Source organism: Haematobia irritans, chromosome 3 (assembly GCF_050003625.1).
Source record: "Haematobia irritans isolate KBUSLIRL chromosome 3, ASM5000362v1, whole genome shotgun sequence".
NCBI lineage: Eukaryota > Metazoa > Arthropoda > Insecta > Diptera > Muscidae > Haematobia > Haematobia irritans.
Window position 1 is genome coordinate 215,941,524 of NC_134399.1, and position 18,899 is coordinate 215,960,422.

The window sequence follows — 18,899 nt, forward strand, 5'->3', positions numbered from 1 at the left end:
AAACAATTTATTTCTATACAAAATTTTGTGTATATAGAAATTTTGTCAAAATTTTATTTCTATAGAAAATTTTGTCAAATTTCTATAGAAAATTTTGCCAACATTTTATTTCTATAGGAAATTTCGACCAACTTTATTTCTATATAGAATTTTGACAAAATTTTATTTCTATATAAAATTTTGACAAAATTTTATTTATATTGAAAATTTTGACAAAATCTTATTTCTATTGAAAATTTTGACAAAATAATATTTCCAAAAAAAGTCAAAATTTTATTTTTATAAAAAATTTTATCAAAATTTTACTTCCATAGAAAATTTTGTCCAATTTTTATTCTATAGGAAATTTTGTCAAAATTTTATTTCTATAGGAAAAATTTTATTCTTATGGAACAATTTTTATTCTATAGGAAATTTTGTCAAAATTGTATATCTATAGGAATCATTTTATTCTTGCAGAAAATTTTGTCAAACAATTTATTTCTATACAAAATTTTGTGTTTTAGAAATTTTGTCAAAAATTTATTTCTATAGAAAATTTTGTCAAATTTCTATAGAAAATTTTGACAACATTTTATTTCTATAGGAAATTTTGACCAACTTTATTTCTATATAAAATTTTGACAAAATTTTATTTCTATCGAAAATTTTGACAAAATCTTATTTCTATAGGAAATTTTGACAAAATTGTATTTCTATAGAAAATATTGTAAAAATAATATTTCCAAAAAAAGTCAAAATTTTACTTCCATAGAAAATTTTGTCAAAATTTTATTTCCATTGAAAATTTTGTCCAATTTTTATTCTATAGGAAATTTTCTTAAAATTTTATTTCTATAGGAAAATTTTCTTTCATTTTCTATCAACAATTTATTTCTATACAAAATTTTGTCAAAATTTAATTCCTATACAAAATTTTCTATAGAAAATTTTGTCAAAATTTTATTTCAATAGAATTTTTTTTTTCAAAATTTTATTTCTATAAAAAATTTTGTCAACATATTTGTTTCTATAGAAAAATTTGTCAACATTTTTGTTTCTATAAAAATTTGTTATTTCTATAGAAAATTGTGACAAAATTTTATTTCTATAGAAAATCTTGTCAAAAGTTTTTTTTCTATAGAAAATTTTAACAAAATTTTATTTCTCTATAGAAAATAGAAATTTTTGTCAACATTTTATTTTTATAGAATTTTTTTTTAAATTTTAATTTCTATAGAAAATTGTGACAAAATTTTATTTATATATAAAATTTGTGACATTTTGTCACAAATTTATTTCTATAGAAAATTTTGTCAAAAGTTTATTTCTATAGAAAATTTTAACAAAATTTTATATCTCTATAGAAAATTTTTGTCAAAATTTTATTTCTAGAGAAATTTTTGTCAACATTTTATTTTTATAGAATTTTGTCAAAATTTCATTTCTAAAGAAAATTTTGTCAAAAGTTTATTTCAATAGAAAATTTATGAAGCAGTACCTCTTTGCAAAATGTGGTATATTCCACAATATTCTACTCAAAAATGTTGAGATCCTGTAATAAAAACTAAAATATCCTCATGTTGGTATATGTTTATTTCTTCAATATCCGCTATTTGCATTTTTTAGAGTTGATATTTGAGAAACGTTCACATTTAGGGCAGAATAACTCTATATAGAGTGTGATGAACTAAATGACTCGAGGTCGTGCCACGGTATTTTTGGCCGTCGAAATGTATAAAAAAACAAGTAAGGAAAGTCTAAAGTCGGGCGGGACCGCTATCATATCGATACCATATCACATTCGTCAAATGTGAAGAGGTTTGTCCCAAATACATACATTTAGATATCACTCAATCTGGACAGAATTTGATAGACTTTTACAAAATCTATAGACTCAAAATTTAAGTTGGCTAATGCACTAGGGTGGAACACAATTTTAGTAAAAAATATGGGAAACATTTAAATCTGAAACAATTTCAAGGAAACTTCGCAAAAGTTCATTTATGATTTATCGCTCGATATATATGTATTAGAAGTTTAGGATTTAACAAGGAAAATGTTGGTATTTTGACCATTTTTGTCGAAATCAGAAAAACATATATATGGGAGCTATATCTAAATCTGAACCGATTTCAATCAAATTTGGCACACATAACTATATTACTAATTGCACTTCTAGTGCAAAATTTCAACCAAATTGGGCCAAAACTCTGGCTTCTGGGGCCATATAAGTCCATATCGGGCGAAAAATATATATGGAAGCTATATCTAAATCTGAACCGATTTCAATAAAATTTGGCACACATGAATATACTGTCAATTGTACTCCTTGTGCAGAATTTCAATTAAATCAGAGTAAAACTCTGGCTTCTGGGTCCATATAAGTGCATATCGGGTGAAAGATATATATGGGAGCTATATCTAAATCTGAATCGATTTCAACCAAATTTGGCACACATAGCTACAAAGCTAATTATACTACCTGTGAAAAATTTCAACCAAATTGGGCCAAAACTCTGGCTTCTGGGGCCATATAAGTCCATATCGGGCGAAAAATATATATGGAAACTATATCTAAATCTGAACCGATTTCAATCAAATTTGGCACACATGACTATATTACTTATTGTACTCCTAGTGCAAAATTTCAACCAAATTGGGCCAAAACTCTGGCTTCTGGGTCCATATAAGTACATATCGGGCGAAAGATATATATAGGAGCTATATCTAAATCTGAATCGATTTCAACTAAATTTGGCACGCATAGCTACAATGCTAAATCTACTCCCTGTGAAAAATTTCAACCAAATTGGGCCAAAACTCTGGCTTGTAGGACCATATTAGTCCATATCGGGCGAAAGATATATATGGGAGCTATATCTAAATCTGAACCGATTTCAATCAAATTTTGCACACTTGACTATACGACTAAGTGTTATTTTTGTACAAAATTTCAAGCAAATCGGTATAAAACTATGGCTGCTGGGTCCATATTAATGCATATCGGGCGAAAGATATATATGGGAGCTATATCTAAATCTGAACCGATTTCTTCCAAAATCAATAGGGTTCTATTCTGACCCAAATTAGGAACATATGCCAAATTTGAAGGCGATTGGACTTAAATTGCGACCTAGACTTTGATCACAAAAATGTGTTCACAGACAGACGGACGGACGGACAGACGGACAGACGGACATGGTTATATCGACTCAGGGACCCACCCTGAGCATTATTGCCAAAGACACCATGTGTCTATCTCGTCTCCTTCTGGGTGTTACAGTGTAAATCGGGCGAACGATATATATGGAAGCTATATCTAAATCTGAACCGATTTCAATAAAATTTGGAACACTTGACTATACCACTAATTGTACTCCTAGTGCAAAATTTCAACCAAATTGGGGTAATATTCTGGCTTCTGGGACCGTATTAGTCCATATCGTGCGATAGATATATATGGGAGCTATATCTAAATCTGAACCGATTTCAATAAAATTTGGCGCACTTAACTATAGTAGTAATTGTTCTTCTTGTGCAAAATTTTAAGCAAATTAGGGTAAAACTCTGGCTTCTGGGGCCATATGAGTCCATATCGGGAGAAATATATATATATATATATATATATATATATATATATATATATATATATATATATATATATATATATATATATATATATATATATATATATATATATATATATATATATATATATATATATATATATATATATATATATATATATTTATATATATTTATATATATTTATATATATATATATATATATATATATATATATATATATATATATATATATATATATATATATATATATATATATATATATATATATATATATATATATATATATATATATATATATATATATATATATATATATATATATATATATACATATATATATGGGAGCTATATCTAATCTGAACCGATTTCTTCCAAAACCAATAGGGTTCTATTCTGAGCCAAAACACATACTTGTGCGAAATTTGAAGTCGATTGGACTAAAACTGCGACCTAGATTTGATTACAAAAATGTGTTCACGGACAGACGATGGTTATATCGACTCAGGAGCCCACTCTGAGCATTTTTGCCAAAGACACCATGTGTCTGTCTCGTCTCCTTCTGGGTGTTGCAAACATATGCACTAACTTATAATACCCTGTTCCACAGTATGGCGCAGGGTATAAAAATTGCGGATGCGTCTTTTTTGAACACATGTTTCTATTTGAAGGACTTGCCAGATCGAAACAAAATTTAACATGTGTTCATAACAGAGATGGAAGTTTCCAAAACACTTAACTTTTCCTGCGCGGTATAGCTTTTTGTGCTAGACTAAGAAGTTTCCGAACTGCCCTCGTATAGTAACTTTTACTTTCCAATAAAATTGGCACTGGGGTACGTATGCTTAATTTAGTTTCAAATGCTTATACGTACTTATATGTACCATTGTACTATGGCTGAAATCGCGATTTTAGCGACAAAAGGTCAAATTTTCAACTTTAAATTTTTAATATTTTCTTGAAGCGGTTTACTAACGAACATATTGATAGTATCGAAAATCGAAATAAATTGTTATTGTTGGCAACCCGGTTTATGCACAAACAATGTTGACAAAACTTCTAATAGGTGGTAACAACCCAGTCAGAAATTTACGATGGTTATAAATATTGAGCGTTGTAACAGCGTTGGAAGCCAACGTTGAAACAACGCTTGCTAAACAAATTAATTTACGGTTTTTAAATAGTACATTTTCCATAAAATTATCATTGAAAATTCATGTTCCATCAATGTCCAATGGTTTTTAATGAGTAATGGAGGTATTATTGTTGATAGGAATTGATTTATAATAGGATAGTGTTCCTTTATCATATAAAGTGAATATGTACATTAACAGTGAAACCACTAGGAACAACAATTTTGGTTAATTTTACAAATGAGGCAATTGTAGAAAGTTTTAACCAAACAAAACGCTGACATCACGCCAAAACCCAAATATAAGTACTTATTTATCGACTAATTGAAGAAATTTTGTTAGACGTAATTACTTTTTTTCACATGTTAAGGTGAGTATTAACTTCGAGTTTAGCCGCTTAAATCGCTAAAGTGAAAACTAAATCAGTAAGAAAAATGCATAAAATTATACATATTTGTTGCAAATTTTATTATAACTTGATGGGGAAAAGCCCAAAGCAAATTTTCACAAAGTTTGTATTCCTTAAAATGGATTATTAAGAAAAGTAATCGTGAAAAATGACGTTTTTAGCGCCTAAACTCGAACTTAATGCCCACCTTTAAAGAAAAGTTCATTGTTTGAAGGAAAAAATTGGAGTTCAGTATTGCAAGAATGTTCTTTTGGTGCATTTGGGGTAAAATGAATAAATCCTTTGGCGCATTTGGGGTAAAATGTACAAATCTTTTGGCGCATTTGGGGTAAAATGTACAAATCTTAAGAAATTCTGAAGTGTTTTGTTTGAAATATTTATAGGAAATAATAAAGGCATATGACTAGCCACTAAAATCGCAAATTTTTCACGATTACTTTTCTTTAATAATCCATTTTAAGGAATACAAACTTTGTGAAAATTTGCTTTGGGCTATTCCCCATCAAAATATAAAGAAATCTGCAACAAATATGTATACTTTTATGCCTTTCTTAATGATTTATGGCGATTTCGATTGGGAAAAAATGTGCAACATTCTCGAAATTGATTGCCAAATATGAAGGACATTGTTGGATCCTGTATCCCTCACAACATTATGAATTACCAATAACTTTGAAATTATACTATAATTTGAGAGAAAATACAATGAGGAAAAAAGTAGTGTAACACCACGGCAACATATTTTTTGCGAAACGAAAACGCCCTTAGTTTTCACTTTAGCGATTTAAGCGGCTAAACTCGAAGTTAATACTCACCTTAACATGTGAAAAAAAGTAATTATGTCTAACAAAATTTCTTTAATTAGTCGATAAATAAGTACTTATATTTGGGGTTTGGCGTGATGTCAGCGTTCAGTTAAAACTTTCTACAATTGCCTCATTTGTAAAATTAACCAAAATTGTTCCTAGTGGTTCACTGTTAATGTACATATTCACTTTATATGATAAAGGAACATTATCCTATTATAAATCAATTCATATCAACAAGGTAATAAAATATGAACTCTGTAATAATTTACTAATCCTTTTTTATAGATTTTTTGTTAAACAGATTTGAAAATGAGACTGAGGCTACTAGAGACAGGGCTGGAGGAAGATCAGGAGGTATATGACCTTAACGTAATATAATCATTTTTGACCATATTATTAAAAGATTTTTTTACCAATTAGAAATGTCAATCTTAATCTTAATTATGTATTTTTCCTATTAATTGTTAATTGTTAAGTTTTCTGATGTTCCTTTGTAAAGTTTAAAACACTAATTTTGTTTTGTTTCAATAGCGGTTTTAAGGTACTGTAAAATTATAATTCTAACCCTCCTAAAACAATTGAAAAGACGTATAAAATATTGTTTTTCAGTGCTTTTTAATGGTTGTAAAAACCATCGAAACACCGTATAACGATGTTATCATTTTGGGGTTGTCAAAGCGTTCGTTAAACCATCGGAAAAGCGTATAAAATATTGTTTTCATGACGCTTTGAAAACGTTGTTAAATACAATCGATACACCGTGGAATGATGTTATCATTTTGAGGTTGTAACAACGCTTTTTCCCACCGTGTATCAACCGTTCACAACGCTTTTACAACGCTTTTCCGATGGTTTTTTTCTGACTGGGAAGAGTAAAGCAGCACAATTTTCGTAAAATTAAAAACTGTTTTTTTAGATAAATACTTTTATAAGTTATGAGTTATATATACAAATAGAATTTTCTAAATGTTTGTATTTCGTAGTTATTTTGATGGATTTTTTGTGTGTACTTTTTTGTGAAATTTTGAAGAGTTTTATCGTTTTTCGTTTTTTTGGAGTAAAACTAAAAATGTTTTGAAGTGTCATGGGAAATTTTTACATGTGATTGTCTGTAGAAATCTCCAGTTTTATGTCATGGCAAAACTGTCTGCATTTGACTGATAATGAATGAATGAATGATTTTTTTTCAGAAAAGCTCAGGTTTAAAATTTTTGAAATCTTTGAGTTTTTGTTGGCAAATAAGAGAAATGATTGGAATTATAATATAGAAATTACATATTTAAGGCTGAAGGTTTGAGATATGAATAAGTCGTTTGCATGCGTAGTCTTGGCCAAGGCCGTATTCAGGGGGGGGGGGGGTGAGGGGGATCAAACCCCCCCGAAATGAATGAATATTTTTATATAAATAAATATATATTTTTAGCTGCATAGAAAAATCTTATCGAAGATGTTGAAGGAAAGCTGAAGGTTTTACTTTGAAAACGCTTACCTATAAAACTTGCACAAATCCTAGAATACTAGTTGAAAAGCCCGTCAAACGACGGTCGAAAAAAACAAATTGTTTTTGTTCTCGCACCACAAATTTCATTTTTGGAAAATGTATTTCTTCTTTTTATGTGTGTTTGTTGTTCTTTTTGTGAACATGACTCGCTTTGTTTGGCCATAGCAACAACAACGAAACAGCCAAACACACATGTGTAAATGAAATGGCGCAAAACCTGCGAAAAGAACCTGCCTAATTCAGCGATGGAAGCACTTGGAGAGTGCAATAAAGAGATATTTCCAAACGTGCATATTCTTTTAAAAATTTTGGTCACTTTGTCAGTAACTCAGGGATGGAAAATACAATTTTTAAGAAAGTACAAAAAAGGTATTTTTTGATCGGAAAGGTACTTTTTACTAAATTTCAACAAAAATTTCACTGGAAGATTATTGTCAAGAGACTGAATTTTAAAGAAAATAAAATTTTGGAAAAAATTCTATATAAATAAAATTTTGCAAAATTTTTCTATCATACAAAAACCTTTTTTTCGGAAGGTTCAAGTGTGGTTTATTGTTGGGTTTAATGAACTGCCTGAATTTATTCTTATAATTGGTTGATAGTTTTGCTGCAAGTAGGGGATGCTGATGAGGAATGTGGTAATTCCGAAACGTGCGTCCATCCAACCATCTTGCAGTCTATAGGGCTTTGCCCAAATAAATTTGACAAACATTCTTTTCCTCTGTTGGTTAAGCTACACTTGTAGTTTAGTCAATGTATGGTTTTAAGCTGCAATAAAAAAACAACAACAATGCTTAAAGAACAAAACCAACAATAACAAAACAAAACGAAGGGAAATAAAATTTTGCAAAAAAAATTCTATAGAAAAAAAATTTGCAAAACTTTTTCTATAGAAATAAAGTTTTGCAAAAATTTCCTATAGGTCCTTTTTAGCATCTTTTACTAGTAACAGGTTGGCTGATAAGTCCCCGGTCTGACATATAGATGGCGTCGCTAGTATTAAATGCATATTATTTTTATATAGTACCAACCTTCAAATGATTCCTATCAAAATTTGACGTCTGTAAGTCAATTAGTTTGTGAGATTGAGCGTCTTTTGTGAAGCAACTTTTGTTATTGTGAAAAAAATGGAAAAAAGGAATTCCATGTTTTGATAAAATACTGTTTTCTGAAGGGAAAAATACGGTGGAAGCAAAAACTTGGCTTGATAATGAGTTTCCGGACTCTGCCCCAGGGAAATCAACAATAATTGATTGGTATGCAAAATTCAAGCGTGGTGAAATGAGCACGGAGGACGGTGAACGCAGTGGACGCCCGAACGAAAACATCAAAAAAATCCACAAAATGATTTTGAATGACCGTAAAATGAAGTTGATCGATATATCAGAGGCCTTAAAGATATCAAAGGAACGTGTTGGTCATATCATTCATCAATATTAGGATATGCGGAAGCTCCGTGCAAAATGGGTGCCGCGCGACCTCACATTTGACCAAAAACAACAACGTGTTGATGATTCTGAGCGGTGTTTGCAGCTGTTAACTCGTAATACATCCGAGTTTTTCCGTCGATATGTGACAATGGATGAAACATGGCTCCATCACTACACTCCTGAGTCCAATCGACAGTCGGCTGAGTGGAAAGCGACCTGTGAATCGTCTCCGAAGCGTAGAAAGACTCAAAAGTCCGCTGGCAAAGTAATGGTCTCTGTTTTTTGGGATGCGCATGGAATAATTTTGATCGATTATCTTGAGAAGGGAAGAACCATCAACAGTGACTATTATATGACGTTATTGGAGCGTTTGAAGGTCGAAATCGCGGCAAAACGTGAACTTTGTGTGTACTAGAAAATTGTTCATAATTATATAGGCTACATTTCTTATTTTGATTGTTTGGTAAAATTTTCAATAATTCATGAGCTTTAGTCAGAAAACCGAAAAAATCGGTGGAAAATTTGTAATTTTTTCGACATTTTTGGGGTTTTGGGCATGCATACCCGTTTCCAAAGAATTTGTCTTTACTTTAAAAATGTTGGTATTGATTCTGAGCCAAAGAAGCGGAGAATATAAGTAAGGACACTTTTAAGGCACGATTCTCTTTTAAATTTGGGTTTTGTGTACTTGCTTCTAGGAAGCAAATTTTAATTTTTCGTTCTTTCAACTTTTTTCTCCATATGCTAGCAAAGTCCTTTAAAAACGAGTTAACGACAACTTTAGTTTTCAAATTCAGACTCGACTTCCAGCAGAAATTATGCTATGTTTCAAGTAAAAAATAAAATGTTGAAAACCATGTCCTATTTTTTAACGATTTTTTGCTTTGTAGCCAAGATGCAAAAAGACAACAAATTTAAAGACAATTTCATTAAGAGTTAAGATTTTTTCTGAATTATTAAAGTCAAGTTGAACTTAGTCCAAAAAGGTTTTCTTTCATGTTATGATACTCATTTTCAATTCAAATCACTTAATTATAAGGACAACACGACTTCATTGAAAAGTTTATCGACTTTTGAACATAGAAAAAAACTTTATATTAGAGAAATGCGTCTTCTATACTAAGCAAAATTTGCATTCGTATTTTAAGGACATGAAATCTTTGACCTCACGACAATATTTTTTTCAGTGTGAAGATGAAAAGTTTCCGACTTTATATTCAACATTTTTGTTTGCCTAGTCAAGAGCTACAACTTTGCTGAAGGATGCATAAGCAAATAACGCCGTTTTTGAGGTATTTATGGCCATTTTTTCTAAAATCCATTTTTTATACCCTCCATAGGATGGGGGTATATTAACTTTGTCAATCCGTTTGTAACACATCGAAATATTGCTTTAAGACCCCATAAAGTATATATATTCTGGGTCGTGGAGAAATTCTGAGTCGATCTGAGCATGTCCGTCCGTTGTCCATCTGTTGAAATCACGCTAACTTCCGAACGAAACAAGCTATCGACTTGAAACTTGGCACAAGTAGTTGTTGTTAATGTAGGTCGGATGGTATTGCAAATGGGCCATATCGGTCCACTTTTACGTATAGCCCCCATATAAACGGACCCCCAAATTTGGCTTGCGATTGCTCTAAGAGAAGCAAATTTCATCCGATCCGGCTGAAATTTGGTACATGGTGTTAGTATATGGTATCTAACAACCATGCAAAAATTGGTCCATATCGGTCCATAATTATATATAGCCCCCATATAAACCGATCCCCCGATTTGGCTTGCGGAGCCCCTAAGAGAAGCAAATTTCATCCGATCCGGCTGAAATTTGGTACATGGTGTTGGTATTTGTTCCCTAATGACCAATTGGTCCATAATTATATATAGCCCCCATATAAATCGATCCCCAGATTTGTCCTCCGGAACCTCTTGGAGGAGCAAAATTCATCCGATCCGATTGAAATTTGGAACATGGTGTTAGAATGTGGTGTCTAACAAACACGCAAGAATTGGTCCATATCGGTCCATAATTATATATAGCTCCCATAACCGTTCCCCAGATTTGATCTCCGGAGCCACTTGGAGGAGCAAAATTCATCCGATCCGGTTGAAATTTGCAACGTGGTGTTAGTATAAGGCCGCTAATAACCATGCCAAAATTGATCCATATCGGTCTATAGTTATATATAGCCGATCCCAAATCACACAAAAATTGGTCCATATCGGTTCATAATCATGGTTGCCGCTCGAGCCAAAAATAATCTACCAAAATTTTATTTTTATAGAAAACATTGTCAAAATGTTATTTCTGTAGAAAATTTTGTCAAAATTTTATTTCTATAGAAAATTTTTTCCAAATTTTATTTCTATAGAAAATTGTTTCCAAATTTTACTTCTATAGAAAGTGTTGTCAAAATTTTATTTTGTCAAAATTTTATTTCTATAGAAACTTTAAACATATTTATATATTTACGTATTTAATCGGCCTTTTTTAGTTTAATATATACCACGTATGGACTATGTGGTATATATTACGGTGTTAGGAAGTTTAAAAATACCTTGCCATCGACAAATGTTACCGCAACCCAAATAATTCGATTGTGGATGACATTCTTCAGTAGAAGTCCATGGTGGAGGGTACATAAGCTTCGGCCTGGCCGAACTTACGGCCGTATATACTTGTTTATAACTACAAATCTACTCACCAAATTTTGTGAAGCTAACTTTGTGGGAAGTATTTTTTGCGCTAAAATCACGATTTAGCCCATAGTGTATTGTACACCGAAATAAAACCATAACACATTTCTTAGCCAATTCGATTGCGAAAAAATTGCACACTGAAAAAAATATTGTCGTGAGGTCAAAGATTTCATGTCATTAAAATACGAATGCAAATTTTGCTTTGCATAGACGAATTTAGAAGACGAATTTCTCTAATATAAAGTTTTTTTCCTTGTCCAAAAGTCGATAAACTTTTCAAAGAAGTCCTGTTGTCCTTATAATTAAGTGATTTGACTTAAAAATGGGTATCATAACATGAAAGAAAAAATGTTAGGGCTAAGGTCAACTTGAATTTAATAATTCAGAAAATTTCTTTACTCTTAATGAAATTGTCTTTAAATTTGTTGTCCTTTTGCATCTTGACTACAAAACAAAAAATCGTTCAAATATAGGACACGTTTTTCAACACTTTATTTTAAAGACGTGTTTTACTTGAAACATAGGATAATTTCTTATTTATTTATTTATTATTTAATTTATTATAATTACAAATTATAATAAACTTATTTATACGGGCACTAGCAACTGGAGGCTATCGGCCTAAAGATAATTTCTACTCGAAGTCGAGTCTGAATTGGAGGAAAAAAACTGTCGTTAACTCGTTTTTTTTAAGAACGTTGATAGCATATGAAGAAAACAGGCTGAAAAAATGAAAAATTAAAATTTGCTTCCTAGAAACAAAACTCAAATTTAAAAGAGAATTGTGTCTTAAAAGTACGAGTATTCTTATTTGTATTCTCCGCTTCTTTGGCTCGGAATCAATATCAAAATGTTTAAAGTAAAGACGAAATCTTTTGGAACCGAACGTGCTTTTCGTCAGTGCATATTGTTATTATTTATTTATATTACCCAAGTAAATTTTTTTTGAGTGCACTCTCAGTAATTCTTGTGAAATTGCTGAATGTTTCAAACCTTCTCTAAATGGTTTCACTGCAATGTGAAATGCCGTTAAAACTCGGCTACACTGAAAAAAAAGCATACTCGGTTCCAAAGATTTTGTCTTTACTTTAAAAAATTTGGTATTGATTCCGAGCCAAAGAAGCGGAGAATACAAGTAAGGATACTTTTAAGACACAATTCTCGTTTAAATTTAGGTTTTGTGTACTTGCTTCTAGGAAGCAAATTTTAATTTTTCGCTTTCTCAGCTTTTTTTTCTTCATATGCTATCAAAATCCTTTAAAAACGAGTTAACGGCAACTTTATTTTCCAAATTAGAACTCGACTTCCAGTAGAAATTATGCTATGTTTGAAGTAAAAAACTTCTTTAAAATAAAGTTTTGAAAAACATGTCCTATATTTGAACGATTTTTTGCTTTGTAGTCAAGATGCAAAAATACAACAAATTTAAAGACAATTTCATTAAATTTAAAGAATTTTTCTGAATTATTAAAGTCAAGTTGACCTTAGCCTATAAATTTTTTCTTTCATGTTAAGATACCCATTTTTAAGTCAAATCACTTAATTATAAGGACAATATGACTTCATTGAAAAGTTTATCGTCTTTTGGACAAGGAAAATAACTTTATTTTAGAGAAATGCGTCTTCTATGCTAAGCAAAATTTGTAATCGTATTTTAAAGACATGAAATCTTTGACCTCACGACAATATTTTTTTCAGTGTATAGAAAGAAGGTCCCTTGTCCCTTGGAATCGGGCAGCACTGACGGCTAAGGGAGTAGTTCACCACTGTGGTATCCAGTGGGCCACTATATCTAACCTAGTATCTTTTTGCGATATATTAACAAAGTTACCAAAAAAATTAATCCAAACTTGCAAAGTCATTAAAGTAAGTGTAAGCTTTTTTAAGCTTTAATCCTAAGATAATTTAAAGATTATTTAATTAAACTAAAATGAAAATTTCAAAAATTCTTGTCCTAAATTTAATCAAAACAAATTGAAATTGAAAGAAAAGTCTTTGGCGGAACCAAAAGATTATGTCTTCATAAAAAAAGTATTTAAAATATTATTCCTATGTTGGTATAAGCATTTTCTGAATTGAGGCATTGTGATTGAAATATGTGAAGGATTATATATTGCATATCGATCCGTATTTAGGTGTAGTTCCCATATAAATCGGTCTCCACACACAATTTTGTTTTCTGATTCAATCACGAAATTAATTGATGCAATTAATTGTTAAATTGAAATATCTTCAATCACAGAAATGATTGTATCAATTAAAAACTAATTAAAAGTCAATTAAAAAATTAATTAAAAAATTAATGGATACTACTTATAAATGATAGTATCAATTAAAAACTAATTAAAAGTCAATTAAAAAACAAGTATATAAAGGGTGATACGGTCAAAATTTGGTCAATATAAACTTGACGTATTTCTTTCAATTTTGCATTTAAAAAACCTGAATACCCCTCATTTTGAAGGTGTGTGTGTGTAGAATGTTGTTCCTATTTTGATTTTGGAATTCACTCTTCAGTTGTCAAAATGCCGTCCAAGCAAGAAGAGCAGCGTATCAAAATTTTGTTCGCGCATCGCGAAAATCCGAGCTACTCGCACGCAAAGCTAGCAAAATCGCTAAAAGTTGCCAAATCAACCGTTACAAATGTAATTAAAGTGTTTGGGGAACGTTTGTCGACAGCCAGGAAGTCTGGATCGGGGGGAAATCGAAAACCGGAAGCCGCTGAGACGACAAAGAGAGTTGCCGGTAGTTTCAAGCGAAACCCTAACCTCTCTCTCCGAGATGCCGCAAATAAGCTGGGTGAATCGTCTACAACCGTGCATCGAGCCAAAAAACGAGCCGGACTATCGACTTACAAGAAGGTAGTGACTCCAAATCGCGATGATAAACAAAATACGACGGCCAAAGCGCGATCCCGGAGGCTGTACACGACGATGCTGACGAAGTTTGTCTGCGTGGTAATGGACGACGAAACCTACGTCAAAGCCGACTACAAGCAGCTTCCGGGACAGGAGTTTTATACTGCAAAAGGAAGGGGAAAGGTAGCAGATATTTTCAAGCACATAAAACTGTCAAAGTTCGCAAAGAAATATCTGGTTTGGCAAGCCATCTGTACCTGTGGCTTGAAAAGCAGCATTTTCATAGCTTCCGGGACTGTCAATCAAGAAATTTACGTGAAAGAGTGTTTGAATAAACGTCTGCTGCCTTTCCTGAAGAAACACGGTTGTTCCGTACTGTTTTGGCCGGATTTGGTATCTTGCCATTACGGTAAAAAGGCCATGGAGTGGTACGCCGCCAACAACGTGCAGGTGGTTCCCAAGGACAAGAACCCTCCCAACACGCCAGAGCTCCGCCAAATTGAGAAATACTGGGCTATTGTCAAGCGGAACCTAAAGAAGACCAAAAAAACTGCTAAGGACGAGCAGCCCTTCAAGGCAAACTGGCTTTCTGCGGCGAAGAAGGTGGACAAGGTGGCTGTACAAAATCTGATGGCAGGTGTCAAGCGTGAGGCCCGGCAATTCGGATTTGGAAAAGCGAAAGCCTAACTGAATATTTTTCCTGAATTTTATACTAATTGAACTTGAAAAAGAAATTTAATTTGATTTTTTAAATAAACGATTTCACCGATTTACACGCGTTTTCCCTTGACCAAATTTTGACCGTATCACCCTTTACAGCAGTAAGTTCAGCCGGGCCGGATCTTAAATACCCACCACCATGAACCAAATATTAGGGTTTCCTTTGAAATTTCAGGAGAGCTTGAGGACTTGAGGGAAGTGTCCTCATTCCCGAAGATAAATTTAAAGATTTCACCTATTTTATAAGGATTTATAAGAACCATTTTTGTTTGTGTTTTAGAGGAATCATTAACATTTCTTGTAAGTGTGCAAGAAAATTATAAAATAACATCTTGATTTGAAATCTGAAATCTGTAGATTTTCACCCGAGAAGAAAAATCTGGAAATTTTACATTGAGTTTCAAGCAATTTTCATGATCAGTGCGCCTTCTATACCCTCAAGAAGTGAAGTCGGTCTATATGGAGGCATTACCAAAAGGACCGATAAAAACTTAATCCGAATATTTACAATTTCAAGCAAATCGGATAAAAACTACAGATACTCCCCGTTTTCGGTACACCTCTTTATGGCCCGAAAATACCTCTAGATTCCCAATTTCAGGCAAATTGGATAAAAACTTCGGATTCTAGAAGCCTAAGAAGTAAAATTGGGATATCGGTCTATATGGGGGCTATAGCAAAACATGGACCGATACTCACCATTTGTGGATCTTTATGGTCCTAACATACCTATAAATTTCCAATTTCAGGCAAATTGTATATAAACTACGGATTCTATAAACCCAAGATGTAAAATCGGGAGATCGGTCTATATGGAGGCTATACCAAAACATGGAACGATACGGACCATTTTCGGTACACCTTTTGATGGTCCTCAAGTACCTCTAGATTTTCAATTTCAGGCAAATTGGATAAAAACTACGGTTTCTATAAGCCCAAGACCACAAATCGGGAGGTCGGTTTATATGGGGACCATACCAAAACTTTGACCGAAGCTCACCATTTTTGGAACACCTCTTTACGGTTCTAAAGTTCCTCTCGATTTCCAATTTCAGGTAAATTGGATAAAAACTACGGTTTCTATAAGCCCAAGACCCCAAATCGGGAGATCGGTCTATATGGGGTCTATATCAAAACATGGACCGATACTCACCATTTTCGGCACACCTCTTTATGGTTCTAAAGTATCTCTCGATTTCCAATTTCAGGTAAATTGGATAAAAACTGCGGTTTCTATAAGCCCAAGAAGTAAATTCGGGAGATCGGTCTATATGGGGGCTATACGAAAATATGGGCCGATACTCACATTTTTTGGCACACGTATTTGTGGTTCTACAATACCTCTAGATTTCCAATTTCAGGTAAATTGAAAAAAAAAACTACAATTTCTATAAGCCCAAGATCCCAAATCGGAAGGTCGGTTTATATGGGGACTACATCAAAACCTGGACCGATATAGCCCATCTTCGAACTTGACCTGCCTGCAGACAAAAGACGAGTTTGTGCAAAATTTCAGCACGATTGCTTCATTATAGAAGACTGTAGCGTGATTACAACAGACAGCCAGTTAGCCAGACAGACAGACGGACATCGTTATATCGTCTTAGAATTTCTCCCTGATCAAGAATATATATACTTTATATAGTCGGATATCGATATTTCGATGTGTTACAAACGGAATGACAAACTTATTATACCACCGTCACCATTCTATGGTGGTGGGTATAATTAATTGATACTACTTATTTTTGTGATTGAGTTTTGTTTCAACTAAATTTTTTTTTGTATGAATTTAATTTTTAATCGAATATTTTTTTCTCAATTAAGACTTTAATTGGAAAAATTTTCGTGAAAAATTTTCTGTGTATATTTAACTTGTGGACCGCGAAGTTTTTATCACATCTCTTTACAATTTCACACGAGTGATTTATATACAGTGCACTCGCGGTAACGTGAACTAATTAAAACCAAGGGAGTTCACGTTAGCGAACTTCAGCGAATTTCAGAACAAAACATCGCCATATTCGGGAGTTTTACACGTTATAGTCTTTTATTTTTATTATTAGTAATATTAAAAACTTAATTTAATTTTATGAAAAAATTAAAAAAAAGAGATCGGTAAAATATCAGTAGGTATGGAATTATTAAGCAATTTAAATTAATAATTTTACATTCACGAAAAAAGCCAAACTAGATCACTAAAAAATTCCATAAATTTATTTTAAACTATATTTTACATTTTAAATCTGCCTTTAACGTCAAATTCCATGTTTTTCAGCGTTACGAAGTAGTTAGTGGCAGAAAAAACGTGTTCACCTTACCACAAGTACACTGTACATATATATCCTCCAACTGATATAGCCACCTGTTTAGAGCTATACCCAATATAGATTTATTCGCCGTGTATAAAGTGCAACTTTTATATGATTTCTTTGGAATTGTGCACTTAAAAAACAAAATTGCAGAAATGGCTTCTTGAGCCTTAGGAAAGCAACATACATCCGATTTCCTTGAAAGCGCATACGTGAGGGTTATAAACATACGTAACATATGTCTTCCCAAATATCAAACATAAATGGTTTATGTAGTTCCATAATTTGATATAGTCCGCGTAAAAAACGAACCGATGAGCCTATAAGTTTGATATTTAGAGATATAATTAAGAAATGTTTTCTTCTAAATTTAAAGGCATTATTTTTTTTTTTGGAAAATATAAACCTTTTCCATCGAAATAAAATGAAATTAATTTCCTGAATATATGACACATCATCTAGATGACTTCAGAGATGTGCCTTTTATGAGCTGTAGTCTTCAGAAAAAGTTTTTGCATGAAAATCTTGTTGGTAGCCACTTAAGACTTAGGTTAAAGTGGTAGCTCGGTTTAGTTTCAGGCTCACTTAGACTATTCAGTCCATTGTGATTTGGTCCCATACGAAATTTACACTTATTTGATGGTAATATTATTTAAAATTAATTTTCACATATTAATTTATTTTGCTGAAGATAATCACTGAAGATTTATAGAAACATTTTTAAAGATTTCTAAATAAAGTGATGCAAAACGACAAAAGACATTTTTGTATTAATTCAAATCACAAATCACAGTTTTTAATTTATTATTTGGCTGCATTTTAATCCAAAAAGTTTGAAATGTTTAAAAATCACCTGCACACGAGCTTCACTCAAACTTATACGTAATGCCACCTCTTCACGTAGGAAAACATCTGGATAGTGTGTCTTTTGGAATAAAGCTTCCAATTCTTGTAGCTGTTGTGGGGTAAAAGTTGTACGATTACGTCTCTGACGTCGACGGCCGAACATATATTCCGTTAAAAGATCTCCCGGCAAAGGCGATAGGAATGGGCCAGCCATATTTGATATTTGTTGCTTTTTTTCAAATATTTTATATTCAAATATTTGTTTAATATATTTTTGTAATATTTATAAATGAATTTAAAATTATTATTATTATTTTTATTATTTAGATGATTTTCGATTATTTAGTCCTTTAACCGTGCATCACGTATCACACTTGCAACGTAACTGTTCATAGGACATAATAATGTTTGCCTTTTTATTCATGGTATTATTCCACCAAATGCTAATATTATCGCTTCGCATCGTCATCGTTGTCCTCGGTTGTCGTTATTTCGTTCGTGTTACATTTGCATCCCAAGAGTCAAAAGAAAGCAACAGCAACAGCAGCAGAAGTATTCGGCTATTATCCTAACGTTGGTGAACTTGTATACGTGTGTGTGCATATTTCTATGGG

At 32.1% G+C, this 18,899-nt stretch overlaps 1 protein-coding gene across 1 annotated transcript; it reads right to left on the reverse strand.

Annotated features, from left to right (window-relative positions):
- Nucleotides 1-18,235: 18,235 nt before the first annotated feature.
- LOC142231431 (dorsal root ganglia homeobox protein) lies at nucleotides 18,236-18,653 on the reverse strand. Its single transcript, XM_075302038.1, has one exon. It carries the CDS (start codon nucleotides 18,497-18,499, stop codon nucleotides 18,236-18,238), a length of 264 nt encoding a protein of 87 aa, XP_075158153.1. The 5' UTR covers nucleotides 18,500-18,653.
- Nucleotides 18,654-18,899: the final 246 nt, after the last annotated feature.

Bases quoted from the DNA above. Each gene is read 5' to 3' on its own strand.
- LOC142231431 (XM_075302038.1), bottom strand. From the start codon at position 18,499: ATGGCTGGCCCATTCCTATCGCCTTTGCCGGGAGATCTTTTAACGGAA.